Here is a 26950-nt window from a genome sequence, read left to right on the forward strand (position 1 = left end):
TAGATAGATAGACAGACAGACAGACAGACAGACAGACAGACAGACAGACAGACAGACAGACAGACAGACAGACAGACAGACAGACAGACAGACAGACAGACAGATAGATAGATAGATAGATAGATAGATAGATAGATAGATAGATAGATAGATAGATAGATAGATAGATAGATAGATAGATAAAGAGTGACAGATAGATATCACTCTTGAATGTATTCAGTCACCAAGGATGATTACTCACACATTTTTTCATGTGCTACAAAAAAGTGTCTCTTAACACATCACAACACCGTGTCAAAAAACAGCCAACTATTATGAGATTGGTTGTTGTGGGTTTTTCGGGCTCTTTGACCGCGTTCTGAAGATTGTTCTTCCTAACGTTTCGCCAGTCTCTGTGGCCGGCATCTTCAGAGGACAGGAGCCAGAGCACAGACAGAGTTCTGACTCCTGTCCTCTGAAGATGCCGGCCACAGAGACTGGCGAAACGTTAGGAAGAACAACCTTCAGAAAATGGCCAAAGAGCCTGAAAAACCCACAACAACCATTAGATCCCGTCGGTGAAAGCCTTTGCGAATACATATTATGAGATTATTTTTGTTCCTGCATGAGATCTAAAGGACCATGGTGACCTTTGGGTGTGTTCAATAATCTTGTATTTTGCATTTAAAACCTTGTTATTTTGTAGAAAATACACATTTGTTCTTCAAAAACCACTTCCATGGAGTTTGCAGAAAATAAAACCCTGAAATTCAAAACATGCACAAAACCTCTTATAATCCTGCTTACTGGAGAGAAAACTTCAAAAGGTTTTCATGCTCATCTGGAAGAACAAAACAGATGGAGATTTACATTCCTACTCAACTATCAGCTCAGGTTCGTCATCCTGCGTGGCTCACAGAACAGAAACAACAGAATCTGAGCTACAGGACGATGGCAGGGTCAAACACCCAAGAAATACCTCAGTTTAACAAAGATATACAGTACATTTTGAAAAGGCAACTTTACAAAACAGTAGCTGCTGTTAGAGCAATCTCCTTGTTGGTTAGACTTTAAACACCTTGCAAACATCCAGGCTCAATGCTCTTGTCTGAGGTAAAACAGTCAATTAATCTCTAGGGCTTTGCTCCTTTCCTGAAGAAAAGCCACTGGCAAGATATAATACATGGCTGAGAGGCTTGGTGAATCACAGCTTGTGCAGATCCTCTACAGACATTTTTACCATTTTGCTAAAGTTTGGAGATGATACAGTTTGGTGAGTATAGTTTCTTGCACCCCAGAATCCACATCCCATCTCCTAAATTTCTGGAATTCTGGTCCAAATAGCTAACTTTTCCAAGATCTGTATTCTACTTTAGGGATGGTATAGAGATGGGGGTATTCGTATTCGAATATACCCGCATAGGTGGACATAATGAAGGTCCAGCCCTCTGGGGCCGTATTGTCCACTCACCCTTCCACTGCTGCTGCGGGCTCCCTGCTCCCTTCCTATCACTCTGGAGCTTGCGGTTGACTAGCCACTCCTGGCAGGAGGTGGGATGATGATCCTCCTGTCAGGTCAAAGAGTGGCCAGACCCTCGTTATGTCCACCTGTGCAGGGATATTCGTACACAAATACTGTACGAATACCTCTGTCTCTCTTACGGTGTCTTCATTCATATTGCAACCCATGTGTCAGAAACAGAGCTGGCAGACACAGTCTATCCCCCCAAAAATGGCTTGCAAATTTAAAGACTAAAAGATAATTAGGGAAAATCTGGAGCATTAAATGATTATCTCCCAAGTTCTCCATACAGAGCATGCTACCATAGTCTCTCAAGACTGAAGGATGCCTAATCTAATCTACTACATGCACATGTTCTGGCAGGAATTCTGAAAATTGCAGCTTTCGTTTGGAAGGGGAGGGTTTAAATGTTCTATGTTCTCATATCATCAGTCCTTGCTATACACGTGACAGCAAGTCGCTGATTTGTTTCCAAATACGATACATTCAGTTTTCAAAGGATCAGGGTCTGCAGAAAGCTTAGGTGGAGCTTCTCAAATTGCACTGCAAATTGCACTGCAAATGGACAAGATATATATTTGCAGATAAAGAAATTAATGCAAAATGCTGATATTCAACATTTATGAAATATTAAGGCAAAGTTAATAAAAATAAATGGTTTAAATCCATGCAGCAAACGTACAGTTTTTGAACAATCTAAAACAGCTATAATGTATTGTTTAAATTAAAACAAACCTACATATGAATAAGCTCAAGTGCTAGCCTTTAGCGCAAGTTGTAAAGTGCCCAGTTTTTGATAGAAACATAGACAGCTTGTGACTGAACTAGGAAGGGTGCTCTAGCCCACTTTTCTTTTTAAACGGGAGCTGGTTCCATAAATGGTCCCTGAGCTGCTTCTGGATATAAACATATAAAGAATTTCCTCATCTAATATATCCCTAGATTTTAGCATTCTAAATTACATGCCTTTTGTACTGGAGTAGCACCACAGTACTAAACTACTGGGCATTCTATCATTTATTCATTTATTTATCATGTTTTTTTAAAATATCCAGACTGTTCAAATGGACAAGATCTAATGGCTTTTTCCATTTCTCTATTCTAGTCAGGTCTATGTAAACTTAAATAACTCCAAGATGAAAATATCATATTTACCAAAGGCATAGATGATCCTTATGTATTGGCAAAGGGCAGAAATGAAGCTCAAGCCAAAATGCTATTCAATACAATACTCTTGGCTACTCAATAAATGCATGCTAGCAGTTCAACCACATTTTGACAATCACTGACAGAAAACACATATACTTGTATCTTTGTAAATTGAACATCTTATCTGAAGGCTCTGTCATTTTAAAGCTACCAGTTTTAACGGAATATAGAAAGCATTCCTTAATTGGCTAAAATTAAAGGAATGCTCACCTTTAAATGCCACTTATTAAAATCATTCGTTTGACTTTCTCCATTTTGCTTTAGTAGAAAAATGAACTCATTGCTAGACAAATTAGCCTGTGTTTTAAATATATGTCAACTTATCCAATTTGTCTCCAGATTTTACAGACAGTACTGAAACAATTCCATAGTGTAAAGCTCACATATAAACATCCCACAAGGACAAATGTATATCTTAGCACATGTCTATTTAAGACATATTAATCACAATTTGTTGTGCTTATTGCCTGAACATCTATTTAGGAATCTCAGAGCAACATGCAAAGAACTTCCAAACGTCTCCCATCCAGACAATGACCAGATCAACATTTTCTTAGCTGCAACCGTAGAACAGAAATCAGATGACCCCCAGCCAACTGTTGGTTCAAACAGAGGCATATGGAGTCACCAATACATGTTTGATATTCATTCGTTCCGCTTCTACACTGCTCAAAAACAATAAAACAAACACACTCATGAGCAGTAAGAGAAGTATTAATAATTAAAAAATAGCAGCAGCAAAATCAATAAAGCAACATAAACAGCACACCAAGGGCAGTAGAAATGGTCAAACGTTAGGGCAGATATGATAGATTCCTTAGACGTTGCTAATAAAGGCTTCTTTAAAGAACATGGTTTTAAGCAACTTCTAGAAGGTAATGAGGTCCAGGTGTAGCTCAACTGGGAGCCCATTTCAGGGAGTGAAGGCCACTGCCAAGATGGCACAGTTTCTGATGGATGGCTTTCTGGCCTCTCTCAGCATGGCAAACTGCAGAAGCATTGCCTGCAAAGATCCAGTGGTGTGGATAGATCTTGGGGAAATGCGCTCTGACAAGTCATGAGGACTCAAACCAGTAGGGGCTTTATAGGTAAGAACCAGGACAGCCACATTCTAGATCTGCTGAAGTTTCTAGAGCAGCCTCAAGGGAAAGCCCCTCGTACAGAGTGTGACAGAGTGTATCCTGGAGATCACTAGTGCATGTTCTCAGGGCCCCCACTCCCCAGAATAGTCCTGGGGTACACAGGAATTCAGGTGAAAGGGATGTAAATCAATCAAACTGCTATTTAGGAAGAAGTGCAGTAAAATACAGGAGCCTTACCTTCACCTGATGAGCCTGAAAGATCTATGATGACGTACACTCTTCCTTCTGGCTCCAAATCAATCTGTAGTGGAAGAAAGCAAATATTTATTATTAGAATTCCATTGTGTTGTTTTCATATGGTCTGTTTACTTTTTGTTAAATGTCATCCTGCAAATTGCTACAGCAGACTTAATATGCTCATGGCATTTCATGATTTTAAGGACTTTTAAAAGTCTGGTAGATTCCAAAGCGTCATCCTGAACAACGTTTAGGGTTACGTGGGAAGGATTCTTCTGAATGCTTAGTCACACTTCTGTTGTAGACCTAACAGAGGCCTTAAATTATCAGAAAACAGTTAAGAAGTGGAATTTGTCTTATTGCAGAATTTATTAGTCTGCTTAGGTTAGGGATAAGTAAACAGAGGTTTAAACCAAATACTAAATGTGTGCTTAGCAACACATTAAAATTACTAAAACGTTATTAGATGTTTAAACCTCTAGAGGTCTAATAATTTCAACCCTTGTCCCCAACAGCCTGTCCAAACAATAAGTATTTTAAAAGTTGATGGGAGTAACTTCATGTTAAGTGGCTAAAAGGAAAGGGAGTGCAAATGTTTCTATTGTCAAGCTCCTGACATAACACTCAAAGGGAGAAGGAGAACTTGCATGTTCTGCTTACAGTGGGAAGTTGTGCATCTTTTCATACAGGAGATCTACAAGGCTTCCTCTCCGATGGCACAGTACAAGAATAAAATGCAGAAGCATTTCCAAACAAAAGAAAAGGGGGTCACAATTGATACATAAGAACAAAATAAAATCCAAAACCCACAGATAGGTGATACTTTTATTAGGATCAACTATGAATCCATAAAATGTGCAAGTTTTTGAGGTCTTCTGAACTATTGACCAGACCAAATGGGGCGGGGTGTCTCTGGCACGGCTAAAAACACATGGAGACGCTGTTGAACTACCACAATCTTTTCATTCTTCCTAGTTTTTTAGTTCTAGCCTAAAGAAGAGTTTGGGGGAAATCAAAAGCTTGCATGTGTTAAGAATTCATGGACAGCTGCGGCCAGTCGGTGTCAACGATGTTAAACTAGATGGTTTATCTCAATATGTTATCTTCCTACATTCAAAGTACTGTAGCCAAGGGATGACCATACTGTTTGGAGGATTCTGTAGTCCAAAAAGTAATACTGTCAAACTCTGTGTTAAGACTGCTAAACGGCGAATGTTGCCAGAATTGACTATCATCATTAATTTTCTCATCAATATACTCCCGATGACCTTCCAAAGGAATCAATGTTTCTTAGGAAATCACTTTGAAAACCATTAACAACTTGAACTACTTTGATCCACACCATGGCAGTTCAGTGAACATTTTTCTTCATAAATTCCAAAATGTAATTAGGGAAGATATTTTATCAAGACAACACAATTCAAAACACATATCTGACAAACAGATGTCATTTGCTGTACTTGTGGCTTCTGCAGCTGGACTGGCCCTAACATTGTGTGAAGTCTCAATGTGGCTTGCTTCTCATGAAGACAGTGAAGAGTTAGTTAATTAAGTTGTTATTGGACAAAATCATGCTATGGAGTTATGCCTGGCAAAGGCAAACCAACATGCAGCACCTTCTTGGTGGCAACTATATAACCTTAGAACTGCAGAGCTGGAAAAGACCTTATGGATCATCAAGTCCAGCCACTGTCAAGAAGGCACAGTGGAGAACTGAACCTCATGTTCTGCAGCCGGTTACCTAAACCACCGAGCTATCCAGCCGTCCTAACAAGTCCCTGCCTGGATTTTCAGGCATGTGCCAACCCACTGGATGTGCGCATCAAAAAAAAACCTAAGTGGGGTATCTTGAGTTAGTTGTGTGATCTATTTCTAAGCTTTAGTTGGTGCATAATATACCAGCTATGGTGGCAGAAAATAGATAAGGGGCAAAACATAATTAGAACATAAGAATTAATTAGAAGAATATCTCAGCAAGCTTGAAACAAGGTAAGACATCAGCTTCAAAATTAGAAGCTGATAAAGTCTTTTCATCCTAGAGATGATATCTTTCAAAGCTGCTGTGCTGGAGCAATTAAGCCATGCAAAGAAAGTTCATGTTTAACTCCCAACAACTACTGACAAAACAGAAGCAAACTCATTTGCAACATGTGAGGTTGAAGATATCTAGTGATGTCCTAATTATATTGTATAGCCTAACCTTGAATTTAGCACCAGTTATTCCCAAGAAATTTAAACAGGCTTGTTGCCTCAACAGATCAGTTACAAACTAAAGTACGTATCCCAATTTTGTTGAATAGAAGTTGTACAGTATTTACCACTAATAAGCATTAACTCCAAAAATCTGAACAGAGAGGGAGTTTCAGAAGGGAAAGCAGCAATCAAGCCACTGCTTTCTCAACTTGCATTAATGTTTGCTCCTACCAGAAACAGAGTCCAACATCACTTAAAATGATTTCTCCTAATTGACAGTGATAATGTGTAGCCTGTGCCCATTAGTAAAGGAAGTGAGTACACACATACAAAACTGAGCACAAGTATTTTGCAAACGACAGGCTGGTCCTTAGTTTTGACAAATAGTTTACTTTTTAATTATTTACGGTACCCTTTCAGTAATGCGAGAACGCGACAGATCTTGCCAGGATTACATCATTGCCGGGAAGAAGAAAAAGAGCAGCCATCTTACGGAATGGGCTAGTATAATTCTGCACCACATCTTGGTAGATGCTCTCTATATTTTTGCACACAACAGTTCATTTATATCATGAATGGGGAACAACCAGCCCTTCCAGATATTTATGAATGACTCCTTCTTCAACATTGGCCTGTCTGGCTAGGGTTGATTTCAACAGCCGTTCAACAACTGGGACCTCAGATACGCCACCAACACCACTTTAAATCTAGATAACTCCCATTTATAGCACCCCCCTCTTCAAAGTGTAGCTGCCCTCCCCAACTGTGATACTTAAAAAAAACACCCTCAACAATCTGTTTCAAATGACTTTTAAATTATGAGTTTTATTGGCTGTGTTGCTGTTCTTTGGTTTTAGATATATAGTTAACATTACACTGCATTTTGAGTTTTCTACCTATATTGTTCACCATCAGGATGATATTATATCTGAATGTCTAACTTACAAATATTTAAATAAATAAACTTCAAATTATCTTTTTCCATATGAAGCATAAGGGAAGGGGGGGGGGAATAGCTGTTTCCCAGGCTATCCAATGCAGGAGGCTTAGGTAAGAAGCAAGTGTGGTAATATGTCTCTCAACCTGAGTGCCCCTCTAAGTCAGGGCAAAAATATTAATCTTAAGTAAAATTTACATTGAATGAGAATATCAAATCAGCACTTGCATCCCTTAATGTTCTTCACGGGCATCACACAAGGAAGGATTTGGCAATCTTACAGAATTCTAATTAATCAGCCTCTGATTTCCTGTAGGGCAGAAAGTCAGTGAACACTTGAGAATCTCCCTTCCAAATCATGATCTGATGACTTCAGCTACAGGAGTTGCACTGGGCATGTCTGCTTTATGTCACTGAGCTTCTATGGAGCTATTGTACAAACAGCTTTAATGCCTCTTTGACTTGCACCTTCTCTATTAGCAGATGAGCACCAAGGGAGTTTGGTTTATGCTATCAGAAAAAAAATAAGCAAAACAGAATGTGTGTGTTTGTGTACTGCTCCTTGCTCCATAAAATAAATCTCTCTCTCTCTCATTCTCTCTCTCTCTCTCTCTCTCTCTCTCTCTCTCTCTCTCTCTCTCTCTCTCTGTGTGTGTGTGTGTGTGTGTGTGTGTGTGTGTGTGTGTGTGTGTGTGTGTGTGTGTGTGTGTGTGTGTGTAAAAGCAATCAAACATGGTATGCAGCTCACAGACAGATTCTTCCTCTATCTTTCCTGGTTCTTGTTTGACATGCAGGTCAAGCTCCTCTAGTTCTTCAGATTCATCTGCTCCACATCCTCCCACTTTACTTTTAACCTCTGCCTTATTTACAGTGGTGCCTCGCTAGACAGTTACCCCGCATGACAGTTTTTTTTCGCTAGACATTGGCTTTTTGCAATCGCTATAGCGATTCGCAAAGCAGTGATTCCTATGGGGGAATTTTGCTGGACAATGTTTGGTCCCTGCTTCGCAAACCAATTTTCGCTAGACGATTATTTTGACAGCTCCCTCCACACTTGCAAACAGGTGTTTCCGGGACCTAAGCTTCGCAAGACAGTGATTTAAACAGCTGATCGGTGGTTCGCAAAGTGGCTTTCCTATGGCCAATCTTCACTAGACAACGACGATTCTTCCCCATTGGAATGCATTAAACAGGTTTCAATGCATTCCAATGGGGAAATGCTTTTCGCTAGACAATGATTTCGCTAAACAGCGATTTCAGTAGAACGGATTATCATCGTCTAGTGAGGCACCACTATATTTGTTTAGGCAAATGCACTGACTTCAACTTGTATTTCTGATCTATGATTCCCTTCCACTCTTGAATCAAAACCTCAGTCCAAACAGCAAATCAAAAGAGGTCTAACTCTGTAGTAGGGTGGATCTGATTTAAATCTAATAATAATCATGATTTAAATCACTAGTCAGCAAACATTTTAAAATCCAATTTAAATTAAAAAATAAAATCCGATTTAAATTTAAATTTTTTTTAAAATTTATATGATTTTTTTAAAAAAATAAAATGCATACGGACTAGTGAGTTAAATCAAATCCATCTTTCTCTGCAGAGATCTATACCTTTTATTTGGCTCCAAGAAACACTGAATTGTTGTTGTTGCAATATGCCATCAAGCCACTTCTGATGTATGGTGACTCTACAAATAGTGATCTCCAAAATGTCCCATCCTCAACAGTCCTGTTCAGCTCCTGTGGCTTCCTTGAGGGAGTCAATCCATCTCGTGTTCAGCCTTCCTCTTTTCTTGCTGGCTTATGCCTTTCCCAGCACTGTGTTTTTTTCCTGCTTTCTCATGCTGTGCCCAAAGTAGGAAAGCCTCAGCTTCAATATTTTTGATAGTTCAGACTTGATTTGATTTAAGACCCACTTGTTTGTCTTTCTGGCAGTCCAGGGTATCCACAAAACTCTGCTCCAGCATCACATTTCAAAAGAATAACTTTTCCCTGTCTGCTTTCTTTACTGTCCAGCTTTCACACCCAAACACAGTGACTGGAAATACAAGAGTATGGATGATATTGGTCTTGGTCTCCATCCTTACACACATCCTTACACCTGATGATCTTTTCTAGTTCCTTCACTGCTGCCTTTCCTAGTTTCAGTCTTCATATTTCTTGGCTACAATCTTCATCAGGATCGAAGATTGAACCATGGTATACAAAATCTCAATAGAATATATTACTTTTTCAGAATTCTTCCAGTACACCATACAAGGTTGCCAAGAACACAACTGCTGCTCCTTGCTCCATAAAACAGAACATATGAGCACATGATTCAGTCCACAACAAGGATTTATAAAACTACAGTTATCGGTGAAATTGCACAGACTGCCTAAAGAAGCCCTCAACAACAATTCTTCCTAGGGCTACTTTCGTTTTTACTACTCTTCTGAAGAAATGGGAAACAGGTTGGTTGCAGAAGTAAGAAGGAAGGCAGCAATTAAAATATGAACCCCCAATGCGAGAAAGGTTTTGGCTCAAATTCTATTTAATCGAGAAGTTCCACAATAGAGAGAGATTTTCTTCCTGAAATCCTGAATTCTGAAGTTTGTCTACAAAGAGTATTTTTCAAAAGCATAAAGAACTCACGTCCTATAAGGTGCTTCACTCACAGGGCAACAGAGAAGTACCAGAGAACAAGGAATATATTGCGAGAGTCAGCCTTTTTTTTTTCCATATAAAAGAAGTATTCTGTGCAGACAGCACGGAAGGGTTTTGTTATAAAGAAAGATCATGTCTGTCCCCTCACCCACAATAAAATTCAATAAAATAGCAGCATTTTCTGCAGAATAAAAACAGACACAGATAATGCTGAAATGCTGACTTGTTATCTTTTATAAATGTTTTAAGTGCACTCTGTTTGGAGATCAGAAGAAGAAGGTGCTAGGTAAATGTTTTGAAGTCAGAGATGATGTCTGCCTTTGAACCTGGTCTATAATATTTTGCAGATGGCCTCCTGAAAGGAAAAGAAACAGTACTCTCAGTTCCTCAGTTTATACAGCTCACATACTATGTTTACTCTGAGTTCCTTATGCAGTATTAAAACTTTTAACTCAAGCCGCCAACAGGACACTGCATTCACATGTAATGTCATTCTGGCGACCCTTTCTCTTTAGTAGAGGTGTTTTGCAGGAGAGAAGATATGGCGGGCAGGGGAGCTTCAAAATTCCCCTTCAGATTATTGTTCTTCCAGTGAATTAGGGTGACATTTACCTCCCAAGCAAACTGATCTAGAACGCCTAATCTCCCTCTCCTCCCATCTGCAAAGTTCCAGACTTGGGTCCATGAGGTAAAAATGAATGAAGAATAAATGGGGCACCTGCGGGTAAGCCATCAAGAGGTCGTTTTGGAGAAAAGCAGTGCCTCCCCTTCCCTCCATGGCCAACAGAAAATGTTGTCCACTCAAGGTTATCCTAGAACCTGTGGCAGAAAATTTCACAAACACCCCACAGCCATTCATGTGATGGGCAAGAAGATAAAGGTCTCTAATCTCATGGGGAAGACCATTCCATTTAGTGGGCACCAAATCAGAGAAACCCTTTGGCAGTGCCACATTATATTCCACACTGAAGACATGGGAATAGTTCCAAATTATCCAATTACACTTTGGGGTCCGTCTGGCTCAATGCATGGAACAGAATGCCCATTCTCCCCATCCCTGTCATTCATACAGAAGGAGCACATCAAAGTTAGCCTGCATGTATGAAATCCCAATGTGGGAAGGGCCTGGCTTCATGCTTAGTTCTTGGCATACTGAAAGCAAATTGTATTATTTACCAAGCTGCAGCCCTAGGGAAGATAAAGTTGGCTTAGGTGAAGGAAGAAAATCTCTGGCCCTCCAAAGAGAGCTGTGGCTAACAGATCATTCCTGGTAGTGCTCCCAATCACACCCACTGCATGTGCCAGGCACCTCATCAACCAACGGTATCAACTTATCTGATTCCGTCTGCATGCATGTAAAATCCCAAGACCTTTTTGGCTCAGATGTTTCAGACTTTAGCTCTCAGAAGTTTTTGCCAGCACTGCCAACATGAATGAATTATTGTATTCAAAACATCTACAGGGCAAGTTCATATTGTGCAGGTTCATTATTGGCTATATATCAAATTAACATCCATTTTCAGGAATAGCATACCCCTACCTGCTTCAAATAAACAATAAGGGGGCCTTTCTTGTCCATTTAACCTCCTAATTTGTCATGGCATTACTATGTTTGTAGTTCCTTTCCTAACTCTGCCATAGTTAGAAGGAAACTAACAAGACACACTAATCACCCATCTCCTGAAAAGGACAAAAGCCTATCCCACAGCCATAAATACTCCACTCCCTAGCAAACTACACCAGAGCACAGAGTGCTGTCCTCTGAAGATGCCAGCCACAGAGACTGGTGAAACATTAGGAAGAACAACCTTCAGAACACGGCCAAAGAGCCCGAAAAACCCACAACAACCGTGAAAGCCTTTGCGAATAAAAAAGTAATATGTTTACAAATTTTAAAGTCAATAGAATAATTATATACAGCCAATTTAATCTCTGATAGAACAATTAACAGAAATAAAAATAAAATTAATTAATTTAGAGGGGGGAGAAAATAATGAATGGTTAATAAGTATTATGATTAATTTAATCACCCCTGCCCCCTAAATTGTAATTCATTTAGTAGAAGAGTAAACTAACAAGGATGTCCTTTGGGATCAGATATTAATCAAAATGCTATTACATTAGTTAAATCAATCTAAAAATTAATTAGTGAGAGGGTTAACTTACAACGTGCGTGGGGAATTCATCAAATCTACCTTGCACTCACCATATCATCACATTCCCAAACAAAACCATTTTTAGGGCGTTGCCTATCCCTGCCAGATTTTATTTATTCAACCATCCTTATCAGCTGGTTTACACTGACTATGTGCTTTACAGGTTAAATTCTATCATGCTGGGTTAGATTGAGTAGTCAAGTTCATCAAGTTCCTCCCCTTCCTCCATTTCATTCATTTGTTAATAACATCCACTGTTGGCATGTCCATCGATCTTAAGTTTAAACTTTAACCATGTAGGATGAGGTGCCGAGAGGTAAGCTGAGCAGACACATAGTCTGGAGTTCGGCGCAATAAGCTCTTCAGAGTTCCTTTCTCTTCCATCTTTAAAGCAGCTGCTCTTCAGCCATTCCAGTCTTAATCCAACCCTATTCTCCAACTCTCTCAGCAATGTCCTGACGTGATATAAAAGTCCCCCAGAATCTTCAGGCATCCTGTATGATATTATAAGTCCAATAAGATGTAATACTAAAAGCTTTAATTTACACTCCGGTAGTCAGTCAGGATGGTCAAGACCTGGCAGATAAATGCCGGACCTGCCATCTTCAAAGCCACCACCATCATTTGTAATCGACCCCATGTCAGCTGCAAGAAAGTCGAATGCCAACGAGCAAGTCCGGAGCTAGTGCAGTTGTAATAAGTGGAACTAAAAGGCAGTCTAATCTGACAATACAAGCCAGAATTTATCAGAATACAACCTGCCCTGGTCCGTTTCTGATTACTTAAATCCTTGCCTTGCCAGACAAAAAGCAGAGGCAGATCATAACTGCCCAAAAGGTACAGAGCTGATCTAGCCGTCATCGATGTAACTAGTGGCGTTAGTGGCATTTAACAGCATTTGGCAGCTGGAAAGCAGAAAGCGGACTAGGATGCAGGATGCAGGAAACACCTCAATTCAAACACTTGGTGGGTCATGGAAACTCACTGGAAGATGGCAATGGTAGATCCCTCCTTGAACATCTTAGGGTCACCATACGTTGGAAGCCACTTAATGGCACATGACAAAAAGAAATGCTCTCCCAATAGCTACTGCACAGAGAACAGGGTCCCACACCACCAACACGGAGAGAAGAGGACTGTATTACTAGTTTGGGATTAGCATTATTGTTGATTAAACTACTGTGTAAAGCTTGAAGCCCTAAAATAAAATCCATTGTCCTGTAAATGAAAAAGGCAGTATGTGATTATGTTTTATGACTATGCCTGAGATTCATGATCTATGTGAAGCCATAAAAGTTAAATGAACATGAGCACCACAGTAGCAGCAACAGAAAATAACATCCCATCCCATAGGAATACAATCTGCTTTCTGTCTATAAAAGCACCTTGTGACATTCCTACATTATTCAATGTCTGCAAAGATAAATTCAGGAGCACTGCATATGATCATGTTGGCAATGCTGGAATCCAGCCAGATGGAATACTCCTGACCAAATGGATGGAAAAAAAGAAGATGGTTTCTCTCTAGAAGTGATTCCATTGTTAAGTGGGATATACAAAGTTCTATGCTAAAAGCTTTTCGCTGGAATTAACCATTTATTTCTACTCTTTTTTAAGATTCTCAGCGGGACTTAACTATTTATTTTTAGCTGTTCCTAGAAAAGATACTTCTTTAATTCAGATCCTTCTATGTTCTGAACCTTCAGTACATTAGATATTTTAAATTTTAATTCTCAGAAGCTCCTGCCAGTATGGCCAGTAGTCTTGGCTCAACGAACTCTGACACTCTCTCTCTAGATGTTGAGCTGGATAAACGCACTGGGAAAGCAGCTACCATGTTCTCAAGACTCACAAAGAGAGCATGGCCTAATAAGAAGCTGACGGTATATACCAAGATCCAGGTTTATAGAGCCTGTGTCCTGAGCACACTCCTGGATTGCAGTGAGTCCTGGACCCTTTGTGCACGACAGGAGAGGAAGCTGAACACCTTCCATATGCGTTGTCTCCTATGCATTTTTGGTATCACCTGGTAGGACAAAGTTCCAAATAGAGTAGTCCTAGAATGAGCTGGAATTTTTAGCATGTATACATTACTGAAACAGCGACATCTATGTTGGCTCGGCCAAGTCGTGAGAATGGCTGATGGCCAGATTCCAAAAGATCTCCTGTATAGAGAATTAGTGCAGGGAAATCGCCCCAGAGGGAGACCACAGCTGCGATACAAGGATACCTGCAAGGGGGATCTTAAGGCCTTAGAAATGGACCTCAACAGATGGGAAACCCTGACATCTGAGCATTCAGCCTGGAGGCAGGTGGTGCAGCATGGCCTCTCCCAATTTAAAGAGACCTTTGTCCAGCAGGCCGAGGCAAAGAGGCAGTCCCATAATCAGCAAAATCAAGGAGCTGGACAGGGGACAGATTGTATGTCTTCAGTGTGAAAAGGATTGTCACTCTCGAATTGGCCTTCTCAGCCACACTAGATGCTGTTCCAAGACCTCTATTCAGTGCATGTTACCCTAGTCTCTAGAGACTGAACGATGACTACAACAATAAATCAATACTCTGAAAGTTCATCATCAAAATTAGAAAAAAAAAGTTGTCATCTTCTGTACCTGATTTCACTTGGTACCCATTCCTCTACAGATACACATATTGGTCAGAATCCTATTGCTGGTAAAAGCTTGAATAAGAGGAATCACATACATCGAAGGAATTACAGCTCATTAATGAAGTTCTGGTGGCATTCCTGAATGCATGCCCAGGAATGTAATAGGCACCTCATTAGTGAGTAGCAATTTGCTGCTGAGTCTGTGTGTGATTTTCCTTAGAGATCTGTCTTACTGATCACTGGGCACAATGACTGAAGACAATGAGGATTACAGTCCAACAATGACTAGAAAGTCCAGGTTCGGGAACTAGTGATCAACAGCAATCAAAGTTCTTTCCTGGATGATAGGATGCACAGTGGGCTAGACTGCAAGCATGTTATACTTTAAAGGGGCTGCAGGATTTCTCTTTGTTTTTGCCAGCATACTTGGAAAGAGGCTAACAGCATTTATTGTAGCAGGATGAACTGACTACATCAGTTTAGCCACCTAGAGTGGTCCTGATCCGACCAGATAGGCGGGATATAAATAAAATAAATAAATAAAAAAAAATAAATGTTGCTGTTTCCACTGGAACTGATGTTTTGTACAGGCATGGAAAAATATGCTCCAATGAGATGACAAATCTGTTGAGGCAACACATTCCCTACGTCTAAAGTGCCTTGTTTTTGAAGTTAAGAAGATGGGGTTAAGTACTGTTTCTTAGTTTAAGGAAGACAGTAACCTAATTATGTTGATCAACTCCCCAGTGACTCAGAGACAATTAAAGTCCTGTTTAGGAGTCCAGAAAAAGGTACATGTGGATGTACGAGCAAGAAGAGAGTTTCAGCTCTTCCCAATTGCTTCCTCTCCGCAAGGGATGGTCTGAAAAGGAAATTCCCTGACCCATATGGAAAAAATATAATTCGTTGTCATATGGAGAGTTCCCACATTGCAGACTGTTCCCTCTTCCAGCTGTCCTACAAGTAGTGATAGGATGTGGGAAGGGGGGCTAGAACTCTCCACATTCACACATTCAGATTAACTCTCTTCTGAACCCCCAAATGAGGTTTTAGTATTTTAGGAAATCACTGTTCCAGTCTTGAAATCACCAGACCCCTATGGTACAGTGGACCCTCGACTTACAGACGGCTCGACTTTCGAGTTACAGACGTCTCTGGCCGCAAAATTTAGGTTCGACTTGCAGCCGGAGAATCGACCTACAGACCAGAAAAAAAACAAAATGGAACAAAAATGGAACAAAAATGGCCGGTTAGGGCATTAATCGGTTTTCAATGCATTGTAGGTCAATGGAGACTCGACCTACAGACTTTTTGACCTGCAGCCACCGTTCCAATACAGATTAATCCCTTAAGTCGAGGGTTCACTGTATTTAAAATCAAAGAGGGACAAGATTACATACTGCACTCAGGAGCTTAAAGAAGCTTCATTCCAAAGTCTTATTAAGTGCTCAGGAGGTAGTCAAGAGAAAATAAAATGCTGCACTAAGAACATGAAGTTGTCACAGTTTGCTTTGTCTAAAGCAGGGCAAGACTCATCATCACATCAATGAATTTCTGGTTCATCAGAAGACACAGCGATGACACTTTGATACCATGGGCTGAAACCCAATCTTCACCGTTCCCTTCCAGCTATCACTGATCACTTTGCTAGCATTTCTCATCTTCAAAGTATTTTCATGAATAATACAAAAGCGACTCATGGAAAGAGAAGCTGAATACATGGACTAATGCTAATTACAACCAAAACTTTGTGGTCGTTGGTTTTTAATTTGTCTTCTGATTGTATGAAGCTAATGAGCCCTACCTGTTATTGATTTTGGATCCCCTTACATTTGTCACCTTGCCAGACCAATTCCCATGGGATCCAACCACCCTTGGCAAGGCACTGCACCTGCAACCTGCAACATACAGAACATGTACAGTGGACCCTCTACTTAAGGAATTAATTCGTATTGGAATGGTGGCTGCAAGTCGAAAAGTCTGTAAGTCAAATCTCCATTGACCTACAATGCACTGAAAACCGATTAATCCCATAACCAGTGGTTTTTATTCTATTTTTATTCCATTTTGGGTTTTTTCTGGTCTGTAAGTCGATTCTCTGGCTGCAAGTGGAATCTAAATTTTGCAGCCAGAGAAGTCTGTAACTCGAAAAGTCTGTAAGTCGAGGGTCCACTGTAGCTGGACTGAGGAATGATGGTCCATGATTTCACTCTGTTCAGTGATGTGAAGGGTGGGGGAGGGGGAGGGAAGGACTCTGGAAAAATTCAGCTGGACTGGAAATTTTGGAGTACCTAGAAAAACACCCAGTTGAAATATTCTCTCTTCTGGAATAAATGGAATACAAAGCTTCACTCAGTCAAAATGCCATGAACGATACAATATGAAGATTTCTGTCTAACATAGACTACAGAATTCAGGGAACAATAAAGCACATATTGCAGACATGCAATATATAATGCTCCAAATCAAGACTTGCTTTTGCACCCTATGGATGTTGCAGGCTTCATTTTAGGAAGATAAGGTGGGGGGGCGGTTCATTATTTGTGATAATCCATGAGATAGAATGCAACAGTTTACAGCCCACTCTGTAACACAGAATATGTTTGCAATTTTGCTCATACAAAATTAAGCCTTTTGCATTTCATAAATAAAACAGTACCATTTCATATGCTAATTAAGTCACAAGTGAAGCAATTTTAATTGCAGAATCAGGAAAACAGCTTCTAGCTTGGAAAGAAAATACTTATTGCATGTAGTTCCATTTTTCTCTGTAAAAAATTGAGGGATTTTTTTTTCTGTGTGGCTTAATAATTTCCAGTAAGTTTATATTTCAGCTTATGTTATTAGGTGTAGAAAGCTAGACATGCACTGCATCACTGCCGTGTGTATCTTAGCTGAATCTCTGTACAACTCTGGCAGCCTAGCATAAAAAAAAGCACCTGTCAAGCAGTCTGCGCACCCAGGTTTCCACAAGGTCAAGTCCACTCTGGAAAAAGACTTCTCGTGTTCTGGCTTAGGATAAAAATACGCCTATAGGATGGAATGGGTTTGCAAGAGCTGAGCAGGGCTGTTGAGGACAGGACATTTTGGAGATTGCTGATTTGCAGGGTTGCCATAAATCAGATTAGAAGATGAGCATATGACAACAACATAAGGTGACAACTGCCCCATATCACTCCCCCCCAACCCAATCTTATGCAGAGTTAGCCGAGCTTGGAATTGTTGTTCCCTCTTTTTTTTTTTTTTTAACTAAAGCTCCAAATATCTCTCATTAGCCATGCTAGTCAAGAGATTCTCAGACCTGTCTCAGAAGTATCACAATATTTTTTCTTTGTTTACATCAGCATATACATGTGAAAGTACACACACACACACACACACACACACAGACACACACACACACACACACACACACGCACACACGCACGCGCACACACGCACACACACCCCATAGCTGCACAAGGGTGGCTATACAGATCTCTCTCTTTTTTAAAAGCCAGCTAATGGAAAAATTCATAGACAGAACCATGATAGCATCCCAAAATTGATTATCTGTGTTAAACTTACACCATTGATAGCCAATGTCCTTAAAACCTAGGTCATGTCGATTAGCCACACTAGACAAGAAATTCTCAGACCAGAGATTCAGGCAGATATAAGCCGTCATTGCAATTGGTTAGGACTACTTAACTCTGCCTAGACCTTTATCGTGTCATGACTTAAGCACATCACAAATAAGCTGTTGGAGGGAGAGGTTATCTGTGACCTTTAGCCTCGTTTATAGCAGCCCTCCTACTTATTTCACAAAATGCACTGCAACTGGTCAGTTCAGACTCCTGTTAAGAGAAATATGAACATAGTGTTTCCCATCCCCCAGCAATCAGTGGGATGGGAAAGACTATGGGGGAAAGAAGCTAGAGAAAGAGGGAGGTTGTCGAGGAGAAGACCACAACTCTGCCTATTTTTGGTTGTGCCCCCACCTTCTTGCAGCTGACATCTAATTTCACCTCCAAAACATGTAGGTGATCCTATACAGGAAAACAGGTTTCCTCTTCCACATGCTATTGAGATACATTTGTAAGATGAAAAAGGAAAAAAGGAAAGAACTATGTGGCCCATGTACCTAATCCAAAGGCAAGGGTGTGTGTGATGCTTTTATTAAACCACTAAAAAAGAAAACAAAACAACACTAGCATTTGGCTCATATCGGTCTTCATCAGGATGGCCACCACAGCACCATGGATGGTACAGGTGTGGATGTGCTCTCATCTCTAGTCAAAAGGAGCCTTGTGTTTTAATATAGGCTGATAGAAGTGGTGGGAAGGTGAGCTGAATAACTAGTGACTGTCTGTCCAGTAGGATTGGGAGAGGCATTCCAGTCAACACCAGAGCTGAAATCTAAAACTTGACCTCCAACTTGAACATGCAGCCTCAATTCTGAAATTTACGTTTAACAAAGGAACCTGGCCTGCACATTTGGCCATGATTTTTGGAACATCTTAAGTTTTTTTTCTTCACCATCCACAGCGCTGTGGTGTCCAGCCTGATGAAGACTGATACAAGTTGAAAGCTAGTGTGTGTGTGTGGTTTTTTAATTGTCTAATAATGGTATCACCTACTCTTGCCTTTGACTTATAATGTACTAAGAGACATTATTGCCATTAACATACTAAATATTCAGAGAGGCGGCTGAGTTACTCTGGTACTGCAACAACAAAAATAAAATCAGAAAGGAAAATACTGCTGCACCCTGAAAACTAACAAATTTATTTCAGAGTGAGCAATCCACTTTTGTCAAATACATGACAGAAGTGTCTAAAAATGGATCCATGAAAGCTCAAACTGAAATAAAACTGTTAAGTCTCAGAAGTATCACAATATTTTTCTTTGTTTATGTCAGCATATACATGTGAATGTACACACACACACACACACACACACACACACACACACACACACACACACACACACACACACACACACACACACACACACACACACACACACACACACACACACACACCACAGTTTCACAAGGGTGGCTGTACAGATCTCTCTCTTTTTTAAAAGCCAGCTAATGGAAACATGATAGCATTCCCAAATTGATTATCTGTGTAAACTTACAACATTGATAGCCAATGTCCCCAAAACTTAGGTCATGTCGATTCAGGACATGGCAGTAGTCTTCTTCATTACTGTAGAAAAATGATCAATGGGCAAATATTGAAAATTACAGTACTACCAACAGATCAAGAAACAGACACACAATGAAAAATGTTATTTAATGGACAACCTGCAAGAGAAGGGAGCAAACACTTGACCAAACAGATGTTTGGGTGGCTACTGGAATATTTTTTGTCACACAAGCTACATAACAGAAATACCTATAAAATAACTTGAATTAGAATTATCAGTTCACCTATCTTTATAATGTAAGCATCTGGTTTCTTTTCCTGTTTCAAGGCATTCAATTGGCATTTTAAAAGACAGAGGTTGTGTTAATCATCTATTAGCTCCTGTGCCCAAAAACCACTCCTCTGTCTAAAATCAATTGCTGATAGCTCTATCATCTAGATGAGGGGAAGGAATCACATGAAAAATTCCACCAGAACTTGAGTAACTTTCATTCTACGTTTACCTTGAACTAGTCTACGCAACACATACACATTCTAGATACCGCAATACAGCCACACAGTGCAATTTTAAGCACAATACTGTATCATGACTCTACTTATTCTTATGCATACTTACATGACTTCATCTTCCACTCTGCACATACCACAAAATCTATTGTCTACAGCCAAGTTCTCTGATATAATCACATATGTTGGGATTGACAAGACACTCAAAATGCATGGATTTGCACCAAGCATTTCTTAATTTCCGATACCCACTCAACGAGCAGGAAAAACACATTGCCAGGACAAAAGAGGTACCCAGAAAGAATCTGCTATAAGACAGACACCAAAATGAAAACAACAGAATACCACTGGTAGTTACGTACACTGGTCGTTACCTGCAGTGAAATGAGTTACACATCATCCAGTGTGGCTGCTAGAGCAGATCAAGCCTGAACAATCTCTGGAGGCAAAAAAAATTGAGTCTGTTCTCCTTTGGGCTCACCTTGAGAAGGCAAGACACTATGGAAAAGACAAAGATGCTAGAAAGGGCTGAAAGCAGCAGGAAAAGAAGATCCAGCATGAGATGGACTGTCTCAATAAAGGAAGTCACAGGCTTATGTTTACAAGAGCTAAGCTGGACTGTTAAGGACGGGACATTTTGGGGATCACTCATTCATGGGGTTGCCATCAGTCAGAGATTACTTGACCGCATACATCATCAACAACAAATATTTTACTTCATGGGTCTGAGAAAATAGGGTCTGTAATCCACACATTTTGGCCTTCAACTCCAATGACTTCTTACTGTGGACCTTGCTTACTAGGACTGCCGGGAGATGAAATCTCAAACATTTGCAGGGTCATAGGATCTCTTATGTGGCACTTGTCTTGTCCTCTCCTGCAAAAGAGCTTCTAAGTATTTTCACCTGTATGCACCTAGATGCCTTCCAGCAAACAGGTAACTTAGTTCACAATCACGAAAAGGTTTTCCCCCTTGAAATACTTATGCTGAACATGTATCCTGAAGTACTACGGGTATCTAGAGAAAAGGAGCAGAAAGCAAGTGCTACTTCTATAGCACCCCTAAGTGCTTAAAGCACTCTCTGGCTGGTTTACAATTTAATTATAAAGGCTACACATTGCCTCTCCCCCCCTCCAGCCCATGAGCTGGATACTCAGTTTACAGACCTTGGAAAGATGGAAGGCTGAATCAATCATGAGCTGGCTACCTAAGCCCAGGATCAAACTGACGTCATGAACACAACCTTTATTGCAGTATTGCAGTTCAATCACTGTGCTACAAGGCTCTGTTAAAACCAGATAGAATTTCTCATCAGAAGGTTGTCTTTGGAAAATACCAGAAATGACAAGAATAGATCATGAGTAGAGTCTTTACTGCAGTACTGCATTTTAACCACTGAAACACAGAGCTCTTGAATGCATTATTTTTGGACTACCTAGGCACAATGGTGAGTAGGGGTTATATGGCCCTCCAAAGGTTTTCTGGCTGTCAACCAGTCAACATAGCCAATGGTGAAGGATGATGCAAGCTGCAGTTCAGCATCATCGACAGGGTGACACCATAGCTGTGCCATCAAACCCAGTGTTTAACTGAACGTTTAAGCAAGGCTGGAACCCTCACAGTTCATTGTCATTTGGCCCTGTTCCAAGTGAAGGCAATCTTTCATGCATCCAGTGAAGCAGAATTTACTCCATCATAGCATATAATATATTCAATTTCTCGGTTGTTAAAGCACCACAGAGCTGCTGCTTTCGCCACTGCAGGATAACATGACTACAATTCTGGGCACTATAAAACAAAGAAGTTACTTGTGATGTACTAGAGCTGACAGATCCTGCAAGAGTACATTGGTAACTGAATAAGGCTCATTGACAATAGATTTCCTTGAATTCACTCTTTGGAAATTAACATCTATATTATATTGTCCTTCTGCCAGTGACTCAAGGCCTCCTATGCTGACTGAGCTATAGTGAAAGAATGTTCAATTAAAGAACAACACATTGTACGCCCAAACTTCTGTGAGGCAAGGGGAAACTGTCAATTTGGCTGGGATTTACACTTCACCCAGAGATGGGCTGAGCAGTGAGAGAGAAACTTGGGAGCTAGAGAGACTTAGTAACAAGGAACTGAAGGAAAGGTTCAGCCTAGTCCAGGACATCAAGAAAAGGGAATTTGGGGGAAATGGAAAGACAGGTGAAGAATGATGCTTCAGTAAGAGGGAACAAGTGTTGGGGAATTAGGTCACATGGGGCTAATTAGGGTAAGAATGGTCTGTGATGAAGTACAGGATATAAGACTCAGTCTTGTGGAAGCGGACTGCTTAACAGAAAGGAGCATAAAACTGAATTTATTGGGTTTTATCTAATGAGGGTTTTGTGCTAGCAGAAAGCACTTACGTTTGAACGAGGCAAAGTGCTAATGCTCATCTTGTTTCTCACCCCTGCCCCACTACAGTTCTCTGTACCACACCCCATACACTTCCTCAGGGTCACCAAACTCCAGCAGGGCTGCAATGAGAAAGGGAGAGGAATGGGACACATCAGGATGGATGCCTTGCAACAGAAGTTGTGTTAATCATCTATTAACTGCCTTCTTAGCTCCTGTGCCCAAAAACCACTCCTCTGTCTAAAACAGATTGCTAATAGTTCTATCATCTAGAATAGGAAAAGGCATCACATGAGAAATTCCATCAGAACTTGAGTAACTTTCATTCTACCTTTACCTTGAACTAGTCTACGCGACACATACACGTTCTAGATACCGCAATACAGCCACACAGTGGAATTTTAAGCACAATACTGTATCATGACTCCACTTATTCTTATGCATACTTGCATGCCTTCATCTTCCAGTTTGCATATACCACAAAATCTATTGTCTACAGCCAAGCTCTCTGATATAAGCACATATGCTGGGATTAACAAGACACTCAAAATGCATGGATTTACACCAAGCATTTCTTAATTTCCAATACCCATTCAACGAGCAGGAAAAACACATTGACAGGACAAAAGAGGTACCCAGAAAGAATCTGGATTATGGAGAAAGCCAGAGAGTTCCAGAAAAACATCTGCTTCTGCTTCATTGACTACACAAAAGCCTTTGATTGTGTCGACCACAACAAACTATGGCAAGTCCTTAAAGAAATGGGAATGCCTGACCACCTTATCTGAGAAATCTATATGTGGGACAGAAAGCAATACTTAGAACTAGATATGGAACAACTGATTGGTTCAAAATTGGGAAAGCAGTACGACAAGACTGTATATCGTCTCCCTGCTTATTTAACTTATATGCAAAATACATCATGTGAAAGGTAGGACTGGATAAATCCCAAACTGGAATTAAGATTGCTGGGAGAAATACCAACAACCTCAGATATGCAGATGATGCCACTCTGATGCCAGAAAGGAATTAAAGAACCCCTTAATGAGGGTGAAAGAGGAGAGAGCAAAAAAATGGTCTGAAGCTCAACATTAAAAAAAAACTACAACCAAGATCATGGCCACTGGTCCTATCACCTCCTGGCAAACAGAAGGGGAAGAAATGGAGGCAGTGACAGATTTTACTTTCTTGGGCATGATCACTGCATATGGTGACAGCAACCATGAAATTAAAAGACCCCTGCTTCTTGAGAGGAAACCAATGACAAACCTAGACAATATCTTAAAAAGCAGAGACATCACCTTGTCGACAACGGTCCACATAATCAAAGCTACAGTTTTTCCAGTAGTGATGTATGGAAGTGAGAGCTGGACAATAAAGAAAGCTGACCGCCGAAAAATTGATGCTTTTGAGTTGTGTGCTGGAGGAGGCTCTTGAGAGTCCCCTGGACTGCAAGGAGATTGAACGTATATGTACTGAAGGAAATCAACCCTGAGTGTTCACTGGAAGGACAGATCCTGAAGACTCTCTGGAAAAGATCCTGATGTTGGGAAAGCATGAAGGCAAGAGGAGAAGGGGACGACAGAGGATGAGATGGTTGGACAGTGTCATCGAAGCTACCAACATGAATTTGACCCAACTCCGGGAAGCAGTGGAAGACAGGAGGGCCTGGCGTGCTCTGGTCCATGGGGTCACAAAGAGTCGGACACAACTTAACGACTGAACAACAACAACAAAGAAATTTAAGGAGTGGTTTGTTACTGTCATCCCATAGTGAAGTTTCCAAGGCCTAGCAGGGATCTGAGGTCCATTCATAATTCCACCCTGGCTAAATCTTAAAGGAGTTGCAGTCTAAGAATATACACAGGCAGGTACCCCCTGTTGTACTGGTGCTCACTAAGTATGCTAACATACTGCTGTGCTGCTTTGCTGCTTTGCCCAGACCCAGAAAAATTCCTGCAGATACCCTGACAAAACAATCCTAATGCAGTATAAGGCACTAGAACATGGGAATGGCGCACATCGGAATGGCGCATCGTCAGCCAGTTGTTCTTCCCTCCACTCCAACTTTCCAAATACCTGAATATCCTCTGCAGTTTCTTGGAAGAATGGGGGCAATGATGGCAGAGGAATCAGTCAGAGAGAGTAATTACATGGATCACCATTTGGGCCACGTGTGGAGCAGTCCACATGATCTATTTCCCAATGATCATACAGCGCGTGGGGAAATGTGCTCCAGCTTGATCCTGATCTGTTCCAAAGCTGGAACTTTTTGGTCCAGCTGTAGGGCTTCTAATTTTGGCAGCAATCTGCTGGATCAAATCCCTGATTTGATGAAAGGATCGCTTTAAGGTAGACTGCTCCTGATAGAGCAACGCTTTTTGGTTCCTTTGCAGCTGTTTGACTGCACACGGAGCCTGAGCTTCTGAAGCTTTGGGATGTGGGCTCAGAATTCAGACAGTGCTTATGTGGCAATGTAAGGCACCACATTATAGTCGTTCCAATTTTGTACAGTTAACACCAGAATGCGATCACACAGAAAGCACGGTAGGGTTAGGACAGTTCAAGCCTGGAAATATATTGAGGCCACCTCCAGCCTGAGTGAAATTATCAAGGGAAGAATAAGTTCAGATGGTGTCCTGTTTAAGAAAGTTTTGTGATACAAGGCTAATATCTTGGAATTTTGTACAATAAAATTCCTATCCACAGCTGAGATTAATTGGCACACTTCTTGGCAGGCTCAGGAAGGAGAGTGCAAATTATGTGGACATGGAAACAATTACTCAAAGAGGTCTGAACTACTTTTAACCCCAAATGCGTGCATCATTTCCTCTTGCTCGAGGTAACTGGAGTGCTCTGGAAGAGAACTGCATGGTTGTGGCCTCGAACAATATTGAATATAGGAATAAATCTGGAATAAGCTTTTTTAATTTTCCAAGGCTTATGTGAAGTGCCTGTTTGAAAGAAACACAGCACACTTAACAGATTTGATCTGATTTTATTTCCACATATTGGTTTCCAGAGCTATGAGAGTGACGATGGCATCTGCTTGCCTGCGAAAATATATGGTTCTGCCCTTGCTTATAATTAAAAGGCTTTCTGTCAAGAACAGAGAAAAAGCCATCCTGAATCAAACCCAAGAACTATCTAGCCCAGCTCATACTAACGTCGTTCTTCTTAGTAAGCAACAGAAAAGCCATCCCTATCGTTCTATTTAGGCAGTGTGACAACCCCAGACCTACTGGGATATGTCACACAGTTACACTAAGCTGCCACCAACCATTCCCTATAAGAAGTCACACAGACCAGGGATGGATTTTTAAACAATAAAAGAATAAGGTTTATTTTAAATACAAACAGGGTAAATAAAACAATCAGGTGAATAGGATAAAGGAACGTGGCTTATTCTCACTCATACAAGCATACAGTTTGGTTCACCCAGAACCTTAACTTAAAGCCCAGACCCTGAACCTATCAGTTCTGGCTAACCAACAGACACCTGAACCTATCAGGTTGGTACTCTGACACACAGTAGTACCCTGTCTGACACACAGACTCCCACACCAACTCCTTCTTCCCAGCTGCTGCTTCGTCTGCTTAGCTTCTCATCAGTGTGTTTCTTAGTGTGAGAGTCCTCACCACACAGGCATCACATATTTATACAGTACAGCCCCTCCTCCTGATGTCCCGCCTTCCACTCCCCATAGGATGGAACTTTCCCTCCAAACCCATGACAGACAGGTAACATCAGTGCTGTATGTAACACCTCCCCTCTTTAAAAGTTGTTTTGTAGGGGGAAAGCTAAAAGTGCTTTTCACCAAAAAAACAACCTGAATAAAATACACAACAACAGTTATACATACCATATTATACTTACATATACTTACATTCTAAGTTAAACATTTACCATATACATTACATCAATTTACCTTTATTCATACAAACCAAATTCAAAACCAGGTACATTTACTTTTTGTCAACATATATACACATAGTCCATGTTCTTTCGCCGTCTTCATTCTTCAGGTCTTCTTGATAAGGCGTCAGCAACACAGTTCACTGACCCTCTGACCACCTTCACTTCAAAGTCATAGTCCTGTAGGTTTAAAGCCCACCTCATAAGTTTGCTATTGTGGGTTTTCATTGTCTTTAACCATTGCAATGGTGAATGGTCAGTGCACAGAACAAAATGTCTTCCCCAGATGTAAGGCTTGGCCTTCTGGATCGCGTAGACTATGGCCAAACACTCCTTCTCCACGGTTGCCAAATGTCTCTCACCTTTTTGAAGTTTCCTACTCAGGTAGGACACTGGATGCTGGTCACCATTCTCATCCTCCTGGCACAGAAC

The 26950-nt window shown here is 40.7% G+C and overlaps 1 protein-coding gene across 2 annotated transcripts in view; it reads right to left on the reverse strand.

Moving 5' to 3' along the window:
- The window catches only part of PRKCE (protein kinase C epsilon), a 385401-nt gene that overhangs the window by 212579 nt on the left and 145872 nt on the right, over nucleotides 1-26950 (reverse strand). For both annotated transcript variants that reach the window (XM_072989347.2, XM_072989353.2), the window contains exon 2: nucleotides 4030-4093. In XM_072989347.2, the coding sequence (XP_072845448.1) occupies nucleotides 4030-4093 (64 nt within the window). The remainder of the gene's footprint in view (nucleotides 1-4029; nucleotides 4094-26950) is intronic.

The sequence above is a fragment of the Pogona vitticeps genome, chromosome 1 (assembly GCF_051106095.1).
Source record: "Pogona vitticeps strain Pit_001003342236 chromosome 1, PviZW2.1, whole genome shotgun sequence".
Lineage (NCBI taxonomy): Eukaryota > Metazoa > Chordata > Lepidosauria > Squamata > Agamidae > Pogona > Pogona vitticeps.